The 17411-nt window shown below is 33.8% G+C and overlaps 1 protein-coding gene across 3 annotated transcripts in view; it reads right to left on the bottom strand.

Moving 5' to 3' along the window:
- The window catches only part of ADK (adenosine kinase), a 449806-nt gene that overhangs the window by 57097 nt on the left and 375298 nt on the right, over nt 1–17411 (bottom strand). For all 3 annotated transcript variants that reach the window (XM_033130725.1, XM_033130726.1, XM_033130727.1), the window contains exon 9: nt 14503–14617. In XM_033130725.1, the coding sequence (XP_032986616.1) occupies nt 14503–14617 (115 nt within the window). The remainder of the gene's footprint in view (nt 1–14502; nt 14618–17411) is intronic.

The raw sequence follows: 17411 nt of genomic DNA, 5'->3' as shown, positions 1-17411 counted from the left end.
TCATAGAAGCAGAGAAAATCTAAATAAACTTTATGGGCCAAAATTAAACAAAGGGGGGGGGGAAATCCTTAGTAATGCTGGCTTCTATTGGACTACTTTAAAAATCAATGAATCAAAAATGATGTGAGCTTCTAAAGAAGTTTAATTAGGATAAACCATCTTGGCTAAAGCTTAAAAGGAATAAAGCAAGGCAGATAAGTCTTCATTTAAGTACAGATTTTAATATTCAATGGGCAGCCACTTTGTTCTTTTTAACTGAGGAAAATTTTGCTAGTCAATTATCTGAATCCAACTTTTCTGCTACACCTCCAAAGATTTTTCTCTGAGCTGAAAACTTGCATGCAGTGTTTCAGCCAAAGTAAAAATGTGCCACCAAGTTGCAATGCTCTAAAAAATGGATTTTGGAGTCTCACTGAATTTCAGAAGAATCACTCACTACATACAAGTATTTTGAAAAACGTTTGGGGAATACATCTCTTACATAAATATCCATTTGTATTCTATTTTCAAGAGCTTTCAGTTATAGAAATTGGTTAACTGGAGTTTTGAAAGAAGATGGATATGTTCTCTAAGAACTATTTAAGCTAATGTGTGTGTGTGTGCATGTATAAATATATATATATTATCGTGTTTCCCTGAAAATAAGACCGGGTCGTATATTAATTTTTGCCCCAAAAGACGCATTAGGGTGTATTTTCAGGGGATGTCTTATTTTTTCATATACAACAATCTACATTCATTCAAATACAGTCATGTCATCTTCTTCTGGAACATCGTCATAACGTACTAAATGAGTCTGTCTGGCGGACGATCTTAACGGGGGCTTATTTTCGGGGAAACATAGTATATACATATGTATGTACGTAAATGTATCATCTAGATATCCATTCACATACACAAAATGCATTTATAAGATATGTATACACACCTCCACATCAGAATGTTTTCCCACTCGAAATAATCTAACTAAGGAGAAGTCTTAGAATTGAAGATTATTTGGCAGAAGCTCTGAGAAACATAGTTAACCAAGTATGGACTAGAGCATATATGGATGCTTTCTTGGGTCAAAGGGCCTCTGGATGTATACCTACAAGATTTACCCTACTAAAGTCTATCAGTATTGATCTTATGGTTAAGTGTAACGAGAAAGTGGATAGTGATCGTTTAAATATACATTCTGAGGTACACTATAAGCCAGAGTTTTCCCCTTGGCGCTACTGATAATTTGAGCCAGATAATTCTTTGTTGTGGGTGGATGCCCTGTGCATTACGTGTAGTGGCATCTCTGGTCTCTATCCACTAGAAGCAAATGGAACTCCCCCACCCTCCACCATCCACCCACTTGTGACAACCAAAAATGAGGGGAAAAATTGCTCCTGGTTGAGAAACACTATTGTAAGTAAATGAGGCAACATGGTATAGAACAGATTAGACTACAATGGGATTCAAGAAGCTGGGTTCTTCTAATCTAGCTGTTTTAGTCTCTAATTTTGGGATATTGGAGAAATTACCTAATCCAGCAATTTTCAAAGTGGGTTACGGAGAATAGTATTGCTAAATTAGCTAACAATCTTATATATTAAAGAGATGAGCCCACTTAACTTTATTGGGCCACATATTTTTCTATTTTATAATAAAAAAATATTGACTAGGAACTTTAAATTTAGGCTCTAATGCCATAGCTTGTAACAAACTAAGTCCTAACCCATAAACTAGAAAAGCTGCACAAATAAAAAACATTGAAAGAATAAATGAAGGTATGAGAGAGCTGCCAGTGTAACCAAGACCTGATAGGACGAGATCCTTGAGAGAAAAGAACCTTAAAGAGCTAGGCTGACTTTCTAAATGTTTTCTCCTCAGGGCATTTGCAAAGTCTTAGTGCTTCGTGAAAGGTTGAAGATCTAGACAATGAACTCTTCCTAAGAGGCAGAGAAACCAACAGAGCTTTTGGCAAAAATTGGAATTTGGGGTTGCCAAGGCAGTCAGAACTGAGGTGTCATGATCATGAAGAGAAGGGGAACACAGTGGAGTACGCCTGACACTCAGGGGTTTTCGCCTTTGAAGTATTTGCCAAATTCGTAAGGTTAGCAGGATAAGAGGCCAACACACTAAGCAGAAGGCCTCTAAAGAGCAGAGTAGTATTTCTGGCAGCTGTATAGCACCAAACAGAATCCACCATGGAGTGGGGAGCCTAGTAAATACCCTAACATTTCAGCTGCAATGTCAGGAGAGCTATAGCATAGGATTGGGGACAAATTAGAAAAAGGTGGAGCCTTATAAAACTGCAACCCAAGCTTGAGTTGGCTCAGTCCTTGATCTATCTTTGATCTATCTAGCTGTGTTCCACAAGAAGACAATATCACCAACAGAAACACTATAAATTTATTACGAACAATGTTTAACATTTAATGGAAAACTATCAAGTAAACCAAGAAATAAGTTCAAAAGAAAAGGAGACAAACACACATAAAACTGAGATATTATAGTTTTTGGACATGCAATTTATTATTACTGTGATTAACATGTTAAAACAATAAATGACAAAGTAGAGGATTGCACTATAGAACTGCAATAAAAAATCAATTTAGAAAATGAAATATGTCATTGCTGAAATAAAGAACTCATAGATGTGTTGAAATGAAGACTGGACAAGGCAGAAAAGAAAGGATTAGTGAGCTAACTGTCAGGTCAGTGCAAAACATATAAGTTGAAGTGTGAGGGGGAAAAAAGGGTGAAAAATACAAGAGTATAGAAGACATATGGGACACAATAAAAAGGCCTAAAATATATGTAATTAGTCTCAATTGGAAAGAGAGGGATGCAGCATGTAAAGAGATAATGGCTGAAAAAATTTTAAAACATATGAGAATCATCAACCGTAGATTTAAGAAGCTCTAAAACCCCCAGCAGGATAAATACAAGGAAAACAGTACCAAGTACAGAGTTAAAGACAAAGAACATTCTAAACATCAGCCAGAGAAAATGGAAATATTATATTCAAAGGAGCAAGAATAAGACGAACAGCTAACTTCTCAATAAAAAGAAGAGAACCCAAAAGATAATGAAAGGTCACCTTTCAGAATATAGCAGTCAGTGTAGAGCTCTATATTCATTGAAAGGCAAAATGAAAATAATTTCAATGAACAAAAAATAAGAGCATTCTTACATGGAGTGAAACACTAAAGAAGTTGTTTAGGCAGAAGAAAAATTACAAAATAATTCATAATTATTCAGATGAAAACATGGAAATGCAAAAAAGAAAAAAAGAAAAACAATGGAAAGAGTAAATTCAACTGCACAAAATAATAATAGCACTTTGTTGTCACAAGGCATTAAAATATATGTAGAATTAAGGTGACAATAAGAATACAAAATAATAATACAAAAGGTGGGAAGGCTTAAATGGAATGAAAATGTTTTAAGATCTTACAATTGTATGAGAATTGGCAAAAGTTATAGTTTATATTTGACTTAATGTCAAAGACATATTTTGTAACCTTTAGGACAAACATTAAAAAGATATACAATTGCAAGCTAATAAGAGAAGGAAATGAGGATAAAATATACTCCATCAATCCAAAAGAAACAGGAAAAAAAGATAAAAAAGAAGATAAACATGTGAGACGTACAGAATAAAAAGAGTAAGATATAAATCCAATTATATGATAAATTTTTATTAAATACAAATGGACTCTAATTAAAAGATAAGAATTGTCAGAATGAATTTAAAAACAACAAAAACTATAAGCTGATTACAAAAAAAAATCTTTAAGAATATAGGAAGTTGAAAGTATAGAGATGGAAAAAGATATACCATGTAAACACTAATAGAAAGCTGGTATAGATAGAATAGATCCTGAGCCAAGAAGCGTTATTAGAGATAAAGAAGGCTATCTCAAAATGATAAGAGATTCAATCCATCAGGAAGATATAAGAATTCTAAACTTACACACATGTACTAAGATAGCGTTAAAATACATAAAGCTAAATTTGACAAAACCAAAAGGACAAATACAAATACAAATCCCAATCATAGCCCAATCATAGCAGGATACTTTAATGAACATCTCTCGACCAATAAAACAAGCAGACAAAAACTAATCAAAAGTATAAATGATGGACAACAAACTTAAGTACACATAAAGACCATATTTAAGAATGTCAACATATACGTTCTTTTCAAATGCATAAATAACATGTATAAAGTTGACCATATGGTGTGCAAGAAGACAAAATTTCAACAAACATTGAAGAATTAAAATCACTCAGCATATCTAATCACAATGAAATAAAATAAAAAATCAGAAATAAAAACATACACAATAAGAAAATCTCCAGATATTTGGAAATTAAGCAACACTTTCTAAATAATTTATGGATTAAAAATGAAATCACAATAGGAATTAGAAAGTATTTTGAATAGAAAAAATTTTAAGATATCAAAATTTGCAAATTAAACATATGGAACACAGAAGCTAGAAAACAGTAAATACCAGAAATGGAAGAAAAAAAAATACAAACATACAATAGAGAACAGCAGAGTTGGTTCTTTACAAGACTATTAATATTGATAAACCTTGTGGTGGCCATGAAAACGTGTCTCTTAGATCTGCCATTTGGAGCACAACTGACTGATGGTCCCAGCTGTGCTCTGAAACCACTGTCCCTGCTGAGGCCATGCTTCCCATGAGCACAGCAGGCATGCTATGGAGACCTATTTCTGAGAGACGTGGGCTCCTGTGAGCAACTTTACTTGATGGGCAAGATTGGCTTGAGGACTCCTCACTGGCCTTGTCAAAATTTAACTATAATGCAATCTAAGCCTCTTTCTGCCCAACCTTCTCTCCTTTCCTCTTCAACCCAGTGATCAGACCCGTACTACAATTTAACAGATCTCCCTGTCTCCTCTGGCTCCCACTTTATTTTCCTTCACAGGTGTTTCCTTCAATAAATCTCTTGAATGTCTAACCTCATCTTGGCATCTACTTCTTGGAAAACCCAAACTAAAATAAACCTCTAGAAAGAGTGATCGAGGTAAAGAGAAAGAATACAAATTTAATTCCAAGATTAGGAATTTAAAACGAAACATCACTATAGATCTTACAGTAATTAGGAAGATGAGAGAATATTATCAATAACTTTAGGCTAATAAATTTGAATATTTAGGCAAATTAGACACATTCTTAGAAAAATACAACTTCTCAAAACTGGCATAAGAAGAAATAGAAAAAACTGAACATTCCTATTCAATTGAAGAAACTGAAACTATAATGAAAAAAATCATTCAACAAAGCATTCTCTAGGCCCAACTATTCTGATGCATGAGTTCTTTCAAATATTTACATAGATAACATTTTATAAAACTCTTCCAGAACAGAAAAAGGCACTTTCTTTTTCACTTTATAAGGTCATCATAATGTTCCTACCAAAACTCATAAGGATGTTACAAGAAAGGAAAATTACAGACAAACTCTCTCATAAACAACATATAAAAATTTAAAACAAAATATAATTCAATCAAATGCAATGATACATTAACAGACTATCATGACTATATTGGGATTATACTAAGAATGCAAAGGTGGTTTACCATTGCAAAATCAAGCTGTAATTCAAACATTAAAAGAAAAAGGGGAAGAAAATCATATAGTAATCTTAATAGATGCAGAAAAGTTACTTCATAGAATTCAATATTCTTTCATGATCAAAAAAAAAATCTTAACAACAGCAACAAAAATATTAGCACACTATGAATGGAAGGGAACACCCTTAATCTGATAAAGAGTGTCTACAAATAGACTATAGTAAACATTATACTTTTTGATGAAGGTTTTTTCACCTGAGATTGGGAATGAGACAAAGATGCTCACTAAAACCATTTCAACTGTGCTCCTGTTCGCTTTACTGCGGCAGCTAGTGCAGTAAGAAAGGAAAGGAAAAACAAAGGACTGGGAAAGAAGAAATGAAACTGTTACTATACACAGATGATACAATTATATACATAGAAAATTCAAAGAATCAACAGATACGTTACTACAATTAATTAGTGAAAACAAAGTCATTATAAAAAATCTACATGCCAATAAAAAACAAATAGAAACTGAAATCTAAAAGAATGCCATTTAAAAATGGATAGCATCAAAAACCAAGTAATAGCAATCTTTCCAAAGACAGACAGACAGACAGTCAGACAGTCAGACAGACAGACAGACACACACACGCACACACACACGACCATTACACTGAAAACAACAAACATTTTGAGAAAAATTAAAGACCACTTAAATTCATAGAGAAATACTCTATGGATTGGAAAACCTAATATTGTAAAAATGACAATTCTCTCTAAATTGATTTGCAGATTCACTATAACCTGAATAAAAATTCTAGTAAAGACTAAAAAAATTGGGGGGGGGGGCATGACAACAAGCTCATTCTAGAATTTATGTAAAAATGCAAAGGGCCAAGATAAGCCAGGACAATCTTGAAGAACAAAGTTGGAAGACCATACCAGGTAAAAAGACTGATTATAAACTAAGTAATTAAGAGAGTGTAAACTGGTACAAGAACATAGAGAAGACTGGAATAGAAGAGTTTAGGAAAAGACTCACTGATACAAGGTCATCTGAAATGTGACAAAGGTGTTAATTTAGTGCAGTTAGGTAAAGGATGTTCCTTTTAATAAATGATAATATGGGTCAACTGATTATTCATATGGGGAAAAAACTGATCATGCCCTCTACTCCACACCATACATAAAAATTAATTCTAATTCTATATGGATCTAGATGAAAATAGTAAAAAATAAAAATTTTAGAAAAAGAGAACAGTAGGAAAATAACTTCATGAGCTTGGGAAATGCAAAGATTTTCTTTAAAAGAACATGAAAAGCACTACCCATATGGGGAAAATATTATAAATTGGACTATATTAAGAGCTTTCATTTATCAAAAGATACCACAAAGAGAGTACAAGGCAAGCCATAGAGTGGGAGAGTATATTTGCAATACCTTTATCTAACAAAAGACTTGTATGTAGACTGTAAAAAGAATTTTAAATCAATAAGACAATATAATAGGGGCAAAAGACTTCAACAGGAACTTCACAAAAGAAGACATGCAAATGCTAATAAGCAGATGAAAAGGTGCCCCACCTCATTACAACAGAAAAATTCCAATTAAAACCACAATGAGATTCTAGTACATACCCACTATAATGGCTAAAATTTACCAGCCAATGCTGGCGAAGATGTGGAACAATAAAAGCCATTCTATATGCTGCTGGTGGGAGTAGAAATACCATCACTTTGGAAAACTGGAACCAAAAAATGGAACTCTTCTGTATCACAACGATGGTGGTGGTTACATGATCCAATCATTTGTCAAAACACACAGAACTTGACACCATAAAGAGTGAATTTTACTTATTATAAAAAACAACCCAGATATGAAAGACAATGAAAATGGAATACAAGCTCTAACAAATAAATCTAATTGTGTTATAAATGAATACAGCTGTATGAAACTGCATGAAATAAAAGAACTAACCTAAAGTTATTTTGGATAACAGTATTTGACTAGACATTGTAGGCCTAGAGACAAAAGAACTATAAGCAAACACTGTACTCTAGTAAAAAAACTATGTTTCCCACAAGAGGATGGGTAAGCAATTCAAAAAATACTTTAGGATGGAATAAATAAGTAAATGTATTTTAGATAATGAGAGCCAGACCTTTCAATGTCAGAGGAAGAAGTTATAGATAAGGAAAGGGTGAAAGCTAGAATGAACAGTGTTGTTGGATTGGAATCAAAGGTATCACTTTGAACTTTAAACAGGAATATAAACACATAGATACAGAAATAAATGTAGATGGCTGTGTATGTAAGGGCTATTATACATACTGTACATATATTGTCAATCTATTTGCTAAGAGGGTCTAGAAGTAACGAGACTCAAGAGCAATGAGCATTCCTAGTACCCAGATCTGGGTTTCTAAATAACATTTGCCAATAAAAGGAAAGTGGGTTACTTGAGGAAGTGGTTGATTCCAGGACTGAGACCGGGAACATACAAGCGCTTAGAGTTGTCAAAAAGTAAGGTAGCGTTCAAAAAGGATGGGGATAGAGCAAGATAAAAAGTCTATATATTGGGTGATTCTACTTCAAAAAGAGACAAAACTAATTGTTAGCAGTAGCCAAAATAATGGTGACTCTTGGTGGAGATCATGATTAGGAGGGGAGTTCAAGAGGTGGCTTCGAAAGTGCTGGAAGTGTTCCATTTCTTGATCTGGTGGTAGTGACACAAGTGTGTTCACTTCAAGAAAAGTACCAATTTTGAAGGCATAAAAAAAAAACACAAAAAAACTATGCAAGATATTCTTCAAAAAAAATTATGCAAGATATTCTATATTTTGATTATGGTGGTTGTTCATTGTTTTTAAGCAAAATATGTGTGCATTTTATGACACGTAATCTATCCCTCAATAAATCTGACTTAAAGGTCTTTTCAGAAATAAATGCTATAATACGGCTAACTTTGCCTAGGGTAGGCTGTCTTCCATTTTCTAGCTTTGATAGAAAGGTAGGAGTTGAAAGACGTCTCATTTCTTGACAGACATGAGGTCACTAAACCATACAAACCATGCCCCATAGATATTATTTTGTTAGGAATGTGACTGTTCCACATTTATTTTAAATTATTTTTATTTTATTTTAATTATTTATTTAAATTATTTTATTAAATTTATTCTAAATTATTTTCGACCACTTGGCTAATTAAAGAACACTGACATTTGCAGTTACAAAAATCTAAAAATGGAACATGAGTTAATAACTAGTTGTTTACATTCATAGTTAAGAAACATATAATCTTTAAAATCTCCCCTGGTAGAGAAGTCTTTTCTCTATGAATGCCAGACACATACATTCTGAAAGAATGCTATTTAATTTGTTCTATCCACACCATCACCAACCTATGCCAACAAGATCATCATTTAAAGTTGGTTTGGCTGTAGTAGAGAAAACATTTTCAAAATGATTTATAATAATATTTTGTAGCAGTAGGACTTGTGATGATGTGCTGACATTATTCTTCCAGCTGCTGAGATTGCTTTCCTTTAGAGTTTACATTTCCTATTGCACTTTCTGTGCTTTATGCCTACCAGAATCGCAAATCACAGTGACCTTATCTTATAGAGTAATGGACAGCGCTGTTTTCAAAGAACATGAAAACTTAACTAGCAAATGGGGTGATAAGTTTCTTTAAGGACTTAGGAACAGGAAGACAAGTAACTTCAATAACCCCATTTACTTATAACGAAATGACAAAGGCACTAGGATGTGACTATCTTCAATTATAAGCTCCTCAAAGGTGGGGAGACTATTTAAGGTAATATGTAGATTTCTTGTCATAGTGGATGGGTCCTTGATTCTCTGACTGATCGGGAAAGAGAAGCATTCATCAAGCCCTGACTTATGGAAGTAATAGATGCATAGCTGCTAAAAGCATCTATTACTGTTCTGTTTCCATCATACCACAGGACCATAGAACTGGAGGCAACATTATCAGATCACCTAATTCAATGGTTTTCAAAGTGAGAGATGAAGGACAGGCAGCAGAAGGGAGCTCTTGCTCACAAATACACAACCCTACACTTCTCTTCCCCTAGCCTCCTCCACCCTCATTCTCATACATCTTGTCCAGGATGTGTAACTTGCATACAGAGATGTATCAGATTGAGGGGAAGGAATTCTAATGAAGGCACGGCTGTATTTACCAAAAGCCCACGGGGTGATTCTGATAGAATAGCACCAGTCTTCCAGTTGAAAACCTCTGACCTCATCTATTTTCTCCCTTTCAGCGAAATTACAACTCAAACAACCCAGAAAGAAATCTGAAAGTATTCAGAAAAGTCTACAATTTGTTCTTCAGTGGACTTATTGCCTCATAAGAGCCACTGCGTGGAATGTATTATTTTCAATTTAGAATAAAAGTGTTATTGTTTTCCCAATATTTAGTGATATATTTAATACAGAAACTTGGAGAAATATAAACTTTCTATAGACATATGTGTATATATGTATGTATGTGTTATGTATATGTGCATATGAATATGTACATATATATAAAATATTTTCAGTACAATCCCTAATATAATAAGGTGTTAATATATGAAGACCTCATTAGTACCTGCTGTCCAATAGGTAATGAAAACCTTTAGTCTTAGCTTTTCTAAGGTTTATAGACACAGAAATGATTTCCTTGACCTGACTCACATCATACCTAACAAGTTCATTCAACATTTATTAAAAGGATCAAAATGGACAGAATTATCTTTTCTATCCTGTCCTTCATTCCCAGATTCTGACTCTTATTACTTTCCAGAGCTCCCCCCAAACCCCATGTGCCCCGAAAGCTTGGAATCCAATTAGCCTACAAGCAACGAAAACAATGACATGTTTGATAATGTGACAAAACCACTGGGCTGGATGGATACAGAGGATACACACCCAACTGAAATAAAGGTGGCCAAAAAAACAGGGTAACTGGGAAAGACTTTAGATTCACAGACAACTTAGAGGAGAGGAATTCAAAGAATTACATTCATAAAACAAGACAAAGTGGTTTATAGATGCCATATCTCAAAAGGAGAAAGGGCTCTAGAATTAAAACCAAGGAAACTGATTTTGTTATATTATTGCTAAAGGCCACAAACTTAGCAGTGATCATTTAAAAATACTCTACAGTGTGAGTTTTAAGGAACAATGATTTCTAATTAGTGTTTTAATAAGTGTGTTAGCACTGCTTTGTGTCATTCTGGAATGTCACTTTTGGTAAATTAAGGGACACTTTCCCTCCCCATCTTCCATCAGTATTTTAATGCTAGGAGGTGGGAAAAAGCTGATCCATATTCAAGAGGAAAGGAGGAAAAACAATAACAAATTGGCATCTCTTCTGTGGATTGCCCCACAGGCCAAGCATTTTTATGTTCTTAATCATTATTAAATGACTTAACATGACACCCAGAGCCTGGCGAATGATTGCATCCTGACATGAGAACGAATTACAAATGAAATGAAAGATCAAGCCGTATTAGAGGATTGCCTCTGGGAAATGAAAATCTTTAATTCTCTTTTATTATTGACATTTATTTGGCTGCCATGAATAACAACATAGCAAAGAGATTCAGCTATGCTTGTGCACTGAATAGCTTATCCCAAGGCTCAAAACTGCATTAACATTTATCATGTTTGCTTTTGTAGCTGACACCACTGAACAGATTCTCTATCCATCTTGTATTTATCATGCATTGCAGATATAGTGCATCCTCTAATTTAAGTTCATTTTCGTATAGTAGAAACAGCAAAGATTAGTCAGTGTCTTTCCTCAAATAAATTCCTGCTGGTTAGCATTCCGAAGAATGGTTTAATAGATTTAATGAAGAACAAAATGAGTTGACAAGGAAACTCAGTTACAGGAAGGGGAGGCTAATTTTAAAGGTTTCAATTTGGGGAAATTTGTGCAAATTCACAATGAGGAAGACTCTTGTACAATATACGTATCTGGAATAAAGCCTTAAAATAAATGTCTCCGTAAAGAGCAACCAAATAGCATTTTATGAATCTGAAGGCAGTACGACAGCCCTATAAGATAAGGAGTCTGCATGTTTTTCACTTTTCTAAATGGTGTTCATTGCTAATACAGGCATAGGCCACATACTATAGGAAGACAGCAATTCAGATAGCTATCAACGCAGGGATATCTTTTCATGACTTATTTCTTTTCTCTCTTGTACAAATTAACAACATGGCTTTTCCTGTCACAACAATAAAACATTATATAGTACCTGGTGCCTTTGCTCACATGATCCTCTGACTAGATTGCCCTCCTTTCTAGAATTCAAGGCTGAGCAAAGATATCAATGTATCTTGGGAAAACCACTTACTATCGCTGAAGCTTATTTGAAAATTTAATTTTTACTTCTCTTTCTTTCTGTTCTTTATACTTTAGTTATGAAAAAATTTAAACATATATATGAGTGGAGGTAATAACATAATGACCACCCCCCAGATACCTATGACCCAATTTCCACAATTTCATTTCATCTATAACCCCACTTCACTATTCACCACTAACTGAATTATTTTGAAACAAATATTTTTGAAGTAAATTTCTGAATCTTGCTTTAGACAATTCTAAAATAAGACAGTTGGAATGGATTAATTCTAGGGTCACTACTCCCCAAAATTTGACGATTATTGCTTTGACCCTTTTCAACCTCATATATTTAATTCAACAAAAATTTACTTCATATCCACTCTAACATCTTCCTTCAAACTTTATTGATTTTCTTCTCTGATTCAATACAACCCATACAATCTGCATCAATAATTAAGAAGTATAATTATACTTCCTTGTATTCATATATTGATATATATTAATTTTATTTCCGAGTTAGATCTTTAAGACTCATATCTTAAATTTCAGTGTTCAGCAGAGTATTGAATAAATACAAATGTAATAATTGCTACTGTTTATAATCATTAATTCTGTGATTGGTTTTAATCTTATTGTGTTTTGGCTTTAATGGTAGGTAGCATCATATTGACAATATTAATAATCATTTTAATCTATAAAATGTTTGTTGACTAGATGAAATTCCTATTCTATGAGTGCTATAAAAGAGATGGCTGAGTAAAAACAGAAGCCAAGGTTCTCCTTCTTAAGATTTAAAACTGAGGAAGTTCTAGATTTTATTTGTTCATGGTTAGATAAACTAATTTTATTCGACACAGGTATTTGGTAAATAAAATGTATTTTCTTTTCCAGGACAGACATTTCTAGACTGATAATATTTCCAAAATATCAAATATATTAAAAGAAAGTGGATTTACTCAACTGAATTTTCGTAAATCATCTTCTAGAAAATGAAATCTTTTCTATTGTGATAGAAGGTAGATATATTTATTAAAATAAAAAACTATAAAAGGTACATTTTCATAGAAATAGGACAAACAATCCTAAACTTTACGTGGAATCACAAAAGACCCTGAAAAGCCAAAACAATCTTGAAAAAGAAGAACAAGTTTGGAGGCATCTAATATACATTTCAAACTATATCACTAGATATGGTAATCAAAACAGCACAGTACTCGCATAAAAACAGAGATCAATGGAACAACACAGAAGGCCCAGAAATAAACCCACACACATATGGTCAATTGATTTATGAAAAAGGAGCCATGAATATACACAATGATGAAAGAATAGTCTCTTCAATAAGTGGTGGTGGGAAAAACTGGACAGCCATATAAAGAGAATGAAACTGGGCCACTATCTTACAACAAAAATCACCTCAAAATGGATTAAAGCCTTAAAAGTAAGACTTGAAACCATAAAACTCTTAAAAGAACAAATGGCGGGGGGTGGGGGGGGAAGTTCCCTGACATTGGTTTGGCAACGATTTGTGTTTTTTTTTTTTTTTTATTTGACACCACAAGCAAAGGCCACAAAAGCAAAAATAAACAAGTGGGAGTACATTAAACTAGAAAAAACTTCTGTACAGCAAAGGAAACCACCAACAAAATGAAAAGTCAATGTATGGAATGCGAGAAAATATTTGCAAATCATATGTCTGAGGAGGGGCTACTATCCAAGATATATAAAGAACTCATACAACTCAATAACAACAAAAAATCCAATTAAAAAATGGACAGAGCTGAATGGACATTTCCCCAAAGAAGACATGCAAATGGCCAATAAATCCATGCAAAGGTGCTCAACATCACTAATCATTAGGGAAATGCAAATCAAAGCCACAATGACATATCACCTCACAGCTGTTCAGTGGCTATCATCAAAAAGACAAGAAATAAGTATTGGCAAGGACATAGAACCCTTGTGCACTGTTGGTGGAAATATATATTGGTGCACCAAATATGGAAAACAGTATGCAGTTTCCTCAACAAATTAAAAATGGAACTACCATATGATCCAGCAATTCCAAGTCTGGGTATTTATTTGAAGGAAATGACAACACTAACTCAAAATGCCTGCACCCTCATGTTCACTGCAGCATTATTTACAATAGCCAAACTAAGCGGTCCATTTGATGGATGAATAGATAAAGAAAATGTGATACACACACACATGCGTGCGCACACACACACAAATGAAATACCATTCAGCCATAAAAAAGAAGGAAATCTTGCCATTTGCAACAATAGGGATGAAACTTGAGGGCATTATGCTAAGTGAAATAAGTCAGACAGAGAAGGACAAATAATGTATGATCTCACTTGCCTGTGGAATCTAAAAAAATCCGAAACTCATAGATACAGAGAACAGATTGGTAGTTGCCAGTGACAGTTTTGTGTGTGTGTGTGAGCAAAATGAATGAAGGTGGTAAAAAGAAGAAAAAAAGGACACTGTTTTAAGCAAATTACAATAGAAAGAATTCAGAATTTTGCTATAAATAGTTAATCACACAGTTTTCACATATACCTGTAGCCATTATAGTGTCTTCACTCCCTTGGGTGAAAATCACGACTCGCTGCCTCTTTGAGTTCACCTTTGGCAGAGCTTGTGTCCTTTTGGCTATCTCTTTAATGTCATCAGTCTATTAATAGAAAGAAAGAAAGGAAAACAACAAATAAAACTCAAAACTATATAATAAAGCAATTATTAGTAGATTAAAGATTTAGCTTCTTATGTTCAAAATAAGAGTTATTATTTAAAAATTTTAACCACATACGAAAGTAAATAGAATAGTACAATAACCTTCAAGGAGCCCACCATCAAACTGTAACCATTCTAAATTTATGATGTATCTTATTTCATCTACACCCTCATCCACCCACCTTTCACATTATTTTGAAACAATTCCCAGATACTATATAATGTCATCTGTAAATGTTTTAGTATGTACCCCTGAAAGACAACTTAAACACAACCACATAACTATTACATTTTAAAAAATAAACAATAATTTCTTAATATCAGCAAACATCCAGTTAGTTCTCAAATTTGCAATAAAAGATTTGTAAAAAGCAAAATACTGAATTATTTTAGAGGTTTACAGAGCATAATTATGCTGACTCCAGAAATAATACAGTTGTTATCATGCCAAATTTTTCAAAGAACTAAAATGAGAGATATTAACTGTTTCCTACAGACTTTTTTAAATGATAAAGTTAAAAAAAAAGTATAAATTAATTCTAGAAACCCTGATGTTGTCATTCATATCACACAGGCCATGAAGTTTTATATCATAAATGTTCTTGACTTGAAGTCTAACTCCTAAGCTATTGGTAGGATTTTTAGAATCATGTTTTCAATGATTTTGGATAACTTGAAAATTCATGTCTGATTTCAGTGGGCCTCTAAAACTGCCCACAGTTTGTGTTTGTTGGTTAGTGCTTCTACTACTGTGCAAAGTCTCAAAAAGTTATGGAGAGGGAAATGCCAGAGGGGAAATGGATCTGAGTGGCATCAGGAAGTTAATTGGTATGACAACCGTTAGTGAAATACTCACGTTGCTTGTTTCCTAAATACTTAAGAAATTACAGAAGATGTATGAAGCTGAGCTTCTACTACACCTAACACGATAATTCCAGAGGACTGTTGCTTCTGAAAAGAATAGCCACTTGTGGTAGGCCATTGCTGCTGACCTTTCAAACATGCTGACTATTTCACTTTTGGTTGTTCATTTTAAAACAGAACTAAGCCCACACTCAGATACAATGCCCTTAGTTTTGGAGAAACACTCTTAGAAATGACTAGTTAAAACAAAAAAAAGAAATTGTCACCCCACTAAATTTAGTTTAAAAAAAAGAAAAAAGAAAAAACAGAAACGACTAGTCACAGATCAAAGGACCAAAAAATTCCCATATAATAACGTCTTCATTCTCTCAAATAAATGTATACATTTAATTAAAATGCCTCACATATATTCTCCCAACCTCCTTACCACACATATATTTTTACTACTGTAGGATTTTTGCTTATGATTGAGTACAGTTCATATTTAATAAAGATAAGAGGCAAACTCCAGGAATAGATTCACTTTATCATCTTGGGAGCAACATCTTATGCATGTACTGGATGCTTTTTAAATAGAGATCTTTCTTCAAGGTGGTATAAGGAATAAATTAAGAATGAGATTCCACTATTATCTTCTACCAACTCTGTGGGAAGATATATTTTTTTATGGAGCTTTGGTCACCTAATCAAGGAAAACTTTCTTATGTCTCAAATTAAATCTTATAAAACTGGCAATTCAAGATTGAAATAAACTTCCCAAATATACAACATAAATCTTTGCAGATGGTTGCACTTTATTCTATTTGTATCCACGTCCACAATTCATACAAAACCTTTCTTTCCCTCCGGGATAACTGGCAGTGAGCACCAAATCCAAATTTCTCATGTGCCTTCGGGAGGCATTTTTTTGCCTTCAGTAGTTGATCCCCATCTACTATAAAAACTTTTCTTAAAACCTCAATTTTGTCTTCCCGAAGCTACGTACATATTTCTAGCTTGGCAGTCACCCCTGCCCCCTGTCAGATTTCTTCTCCCTTATACCTGGGCTAACGTATCTTAACAGAATGATGAAATTACAAGGGAGTTAGAGGATGACACACTTGGATTTGTGTACCTTGAGCAGGTAAATAAAACTCTCTGAGGCTCCATTTCCTCATCTATAATACTAAGAAAAGATTTATGGTAAAAGGTGTTGGGAGAGAAGTATGCTAAAATTAGTGGGCAAAAACTTGAAGATAATCAGGGTATTTGCATAGTCCCAAAGTACAAGTATCTCCCCCTAAGATACTTAGTCATTACAAAAGGAATAATAATTAAGAAAGTTAACAGGTGTCACTTGACCTACGTGATCAAATTTAGTGATGTTAAAATTTAGTGGGAGAAATACGGTATTTGCATAGCCCTACAATATCACCCCTAAGATATTTATTAACTACACTGGGAAATTAGTAACTTGAAAGAGGATAAACTGCAAACACCTCCTTAACCCAGTGATCAAGGTGAACATCAGCAACAAGAAGACATGGGGACATCCTGTATGTCCCTGATACGATGCATTGAGAAGGGCACATCACTTCTGTGGTATTTCTGGCGAAAATGCATAAACTCAACTTAATTATGAGAAAATATCAGGCAAACCCAAATTGAGGGACATTCAACAAAATGACTGACAAGCACTCTTCAAAAGTTTCAAGACCATGAACAAGGAAAGTGAGAAACTGTAGCAGATAGGAAGAGAGTAAGGAGACATGACAAACAAATGCAATGGATTGGATTCTGGAAGAGAAAAAGGAAATTAGAAGAAAAACTGGTGAAATCAGAATAAAGACCGAAGTTCAGTTATTGGTATTGTACCAACATGAATTTCCTGG

The sequence above is a fragment of the Rhinolophus ferrumequinum genome, chromosome 16 (genome assembly GCF_004115265.2).
Source record: "Rhinolophus ferrumequinum isolate MPI-CBG mRhiFer1 chromosome 16, mRhiFer1_v1.p, whole genome shotgun sequence".
NCBI lineage: Eukaryota > Metazoa > Chordata > Mammalia > Chiroptera > Rhinolophidae > Rhinolophus > Rhinolophus ferrumequinum.
This window is presented reverse-complemented; position numbering and strand designations above follow the sequence as displayed.